This window comes from Pteropus alecto, unplaced genomic scaffold, assembly GCF_000325575.1.
Source record: "Pteropus alecto unplaced genomic scaffold, ASM32557v1 scaffold194, whole genome shotgun sequence".
Lineage (NCBI taxonomy): Eukaryota > Metazoa > Chordata > Mammalia > Chiroptera > Pteropodidae > Pteropus > Pteropus alecto.
In genome coordinates, this window is record NW_006436281.1 from 92,278 (window position 1) to 96,384 (window position 4,107).

Here is a 4,107-nt window from a genome sequence, read left to right on the forward strand (position 1 = left end):
CCTTGGATAAATGACCTTGGATAAATGACCTCCCCCATCTGTGTCTCATTTTCCTCTTCTGTGCAATGAGGATAATTGTAGCACCTCCTTTTAAAAAGTTGCTTTAGGATTAAATGAATGAACACATCAATCACTAGTGATATAAATCACTCTGGTATAAGTGAGAAATAAATGCTGATAACTAATATTGTAACTAATATATAGCAGCTGCCTCACTAGGCTTCTGGCTTCCACTCTGACTCCCTACAAGCTATTTTCATGCAGCAACCAGAGTGAGACTTTTGAAATGCCAATGAAAAGGAAAATGAAGAGTCACGCCACACAAATGCAACGTGTGGATCTTGTTTAGATACCGATTCAAACAAACCAAGTGTAATATAAAGATATTTATGGGATATGATGTCTGCCATATAGCTTCAAATTCATCTGGAAGGAGTGGGTGGGGGAAATAAAGCAACACTGGCCATGACTGAACAATTGTTGATGCTGGCCAATCCTATTATTAAATGCAGAGAACAATTCTATTATTCTCTTGACTCTTCTGTATGTTTGAAATAAAATAAAACTTTATGCTTAGAAAGAAAAAAGAAAAGATTACATTTGACCCTTGAACAATGTGGATTTGAACTGCAGGGTCCACTTATACTTGGATTTTTTTCAATTGGCCCACTCAGCTCAAACCTACATTGTTTAAAGGTCAGCTGTACATGGGGGCGATTTGAACACTATGGAACACTGATACCATGAAGAAATGACTCTAAATTTTGAAAGGTGTGATAATAATACTCTGATTATGTTTAAAAGAGAGAGCGTTCTTATTTTCTTTTAAAGACACAGACCGAAGTGTTTCTGGGTGAAATAGCTGGAATTTGCTTCAAAATAATTCAATGGGCTCAAGGAGGGGTGTTTGGGGAATGATGAAACAAGACTGGCCATGTGAACCTGGGTGATGAGTATGGGAGTTGGTTACACTCTTCCTCTCCCTCTCCTTTTGAGTATGTTTGAAATTTTCCATAACCTAAAAATATGGTTCATAAAAGAGTATACGGAAATCTAAACTAGTTCATGTCACTTTCTGTGTTTAAAACCCTCCCTTGGTTTTCCATTTGGTTTAGACCTCTTGCCAACTCCTTGACCTCAAGTTCTACATTTTCCCCATCATTCTACCTTCCATTACAGAGGGCTCTTGGATATTAATTCTTTCAGGCCTTCATTTGACACTGATTTATTGAATGCTGAATGTGTGCTAAGCCCTGTTCCGGATACTGGAGACAGAGATAAACAAGATCAACAAGTTGTCCGTCTTAACAGAGCATACATTCTAGAAGACAGGTGTACAGGGTTAAGTGCACATAAGGGGGATGAGACAAGAGAGTAATGGAGGGAAGGGGGCTTCGTGAGCTCAGGCGGGCAGAGGAGGCCTCTGTAGCAGTAATATTTGAGCTGAGATGTGAGGAGGGAATCAGCAAGCAAATTGATGGAGGAAGGGCCTTGGGGACAGAGGGCGCAACTAATACAAAGGCCCTGAGGTAGGGCTGACCATAGCACATACAGGAAACGGAAGGTCAGTGGGTCTGGAGCATAGCATGACATGTTCAGGAAGAGACACCCTGAACACAGCACCCTCCTTCCCACCTTGAGATCTGTGCCTTTGCGGTTCCTGGGACAACCCTGACCCTGTCATGACCTAGTTTAATGCACAATAAACCCAAAAGGCAATGTTGGTAATATTTTTTGGGCACTGCAGGCACTGTTCTAAACACTTCCATTGATTACTGAATTTAATCCTAACCCTTGATTGCATAGACGAGAAAACTGAGGCGCAGAATAATGAAGTGCCTTGCCCAAGGTCACACAGCTAGAAAGTGGCAGGGCCAAGATTTCAAACCACTTACCCATGCATTCTGGCTCCAGAGCTCAAATAACTCCCGTCTAACTCCCCAGGTTCCCAGGGCTCGCCAGACCATGTTGGTTATCAGGCTGAAGACCCATCTTTGGGCGGATTTTTAGGGGCACTTCGCAGTCATTCCAGTACTGGACGGAAACGTGCACGGTCACTGCCCGGGGAAGGGTGCCAAGCATGTCACCCCGGGTAGGGCACCGGGAGCTCCAGCCCTTCCAGAACACGGGCCTGGGCACCCTCTCTCTTCTGGGCCAAAGCATTGAGGTATGAGGGGCTGAGAATCTTCAATAGCCAATGGCAAAGGGTGCTGGGGCGCTATGCAAATCACGTGCCTTTTATTGGGCGTCAGTTCGGCCTGGAGCCCCGTCCCGCCCTCTCTCCACGAATTAGCGGGACTTGAGGGGTGGAAAGGCAGCCAGCCCTTGAAACTGCCTCGGGAGATGGAACTCAGGCTCACGGCGAAATGCTCGGAAAGAAGAGGAGCACAGAAAAGCTAGGTGCTGTCTCAGTGACAGATCTAAAGGCAGCTTCTTCGTGTTGGCTCCTGCATGTACTTGACTCCAGCCAGCCACCGTAGGCCTCGCGAGCTGCTGTACATTTTCCTACCGTCCTTGGACCGCGGGTTCCGCGCCTGCTCACCAACTTGCCTGCCTCGCGCACCCACCCTCCCGTCTCCCCCGCCAGCCCCCGCGAGCCGAGACTGCGCATGCGTCCTGACGCCCCCACAGGCCGAGCGTGGGCGGAGGGGATGGAAATGAGGCCGGGCCCGAACGCTCGCGCGCGCTCCCTGCGCTCCCCTACCGCTGTTGGGCGCGCGGCGGGAGGTGCGACTCCGCCGCGTCCGAGGGCAGCGCTGCTTCAGCCGTCGCTGCCGCCGCCGCCGCTGCAGGGGCCTGGAGCCCCGCCTCCGGGGACCGGCCGTCCGCAGGTGAGAGTGCAGGGGTCTGGGCCCAGACGCCTGGGTCCTCGGAAAATGGTGAGGGGCAGGACGCTAGGATCTCCCGGAGAGAGATCGCTTGGGGTCCAAATGCACAGGTTCCGGAGGGACTGCATCAGTGCCTGAGCCTTGGGGAGGGTGCATTGGTGCCCGAATGCCAGGATCCCGAGGGGTGCATTGAGCAGGACGCTTGGGATCCCGAGGGAGAGAGGTCCGTTAGTGGTCTCTGGATCGCAATACGCCCACGTTCCTTCTGTCTTCTTCCAGGTCTCTCCTCTACACCCCGCGGCCCCAACCCCATGCCTGGGATGAAATTTAGCGGCAAGGAAGAAATTTACTGGTCCAGGCGGCGTCTGTGGAATGAGACTAAGCCAAGAGCCAGGTAAAGCTACCTGTTCGATGTGAAATCTCGCCCACTGAGCTCTTAGGCCCCTCCCCTGGATCCGAGCTGCGGAGCAGCCCACGAGGGGTTCTATTTGTATAGCTCCACCCATTCCCGTCGTAGGTACCGAGGCTGGGAGGTTCTGATGGGGAGGTTCCGCCCACTCTAGGCATAGGCTCGCCCGCTCAGCGCTTAGGACCCTGGGTCTAAGTTGCAAAGAGAAGGCCTCCAGGTCAGCTTTGCAGAGCCCCGCCCATCGTGCTCTTAGGTTCGGCCTTCCCTCAGTTCTCGCACTCGCTTTAGGATCCCAGACGTAAGTAGAGCCCGCACCTAAACACACTGACCCGACAGACTCCTGATTTTAGGCCTTCCTGCTCCATCCCCATCAACCTGGTAATCACCCGCGTCGCCCCCTTCCCGGCCCTAGGCCCTCCCTTTAGGTTCTTGGGCCAGCAGGATGTTGGAGCGAGAAGCGGAGTCCACGGCCAAGGCCACCGATCCTAGTCTTACTACTGGCAAAGAACTAGTGACCAAAGGAGGTGAGAACAGCCACGTCTGTGGAGCGGGGTGGAGGGGAGGACATTCTCCAGGAATCTCAGGGTGAAAGTTTGAGGGCCCAGGGAGATGACCATTTGGAATCCCTCAAAATGTCGTCCTGGGGAGTCCTCTTGGTGGGCTTTGGGGTAATCATTCCTAGAGCTCAGGAAATTACAGAGGGACAGGGAAGATGACATACGGGAGTTCAGTGTTATCACTTGGGAAGAAAATAGAAGCGGACACCTAAGTAACTTTGGGGAAGCCTTAGCTGTGGTGATCCGGGGAGCCCCTTAGGATAATGGGTGGCAGGGGATGGGGAACAGGAACATGAATTTGGGGAATTTCAGT

At 51.3% G+C, this 4,107-nt stretch overlaps 1 protein-coding gene across 1 annotated transcript in view; it reads left to right on the plus strand.

Moving 5' to 3' along the window:
* Positions 1 to 2,658: 2,658 nt before the first annotated feature.
* The window catches only part of ZNF575 (zinc finger protein 575), a 2,321-nt gene continuing 872 nt past the window's right edge, over positions 2,659 to 4,107 (plus strand). The window contains exons 1-3 of the mRNA XM_025046701.1: positions 2,659 to 2,831; positions 3,108 to 3,222; positions 3,650 to 3,822. Of these exons, the coding sequence (XP_024902469.1) occupies positions 3,680 to 3,822 (143 nt within the window). The 5' untranslated portion in view covers positions 2,659 to 2,831; positions 3,108 to 3,222; positions 3,650 to 3,679. The remainder of the gene's footprint in view (positions 2,832 to 3,107; positions 3,223 to 3,649; positions 3,823 to 4,107) is intronic.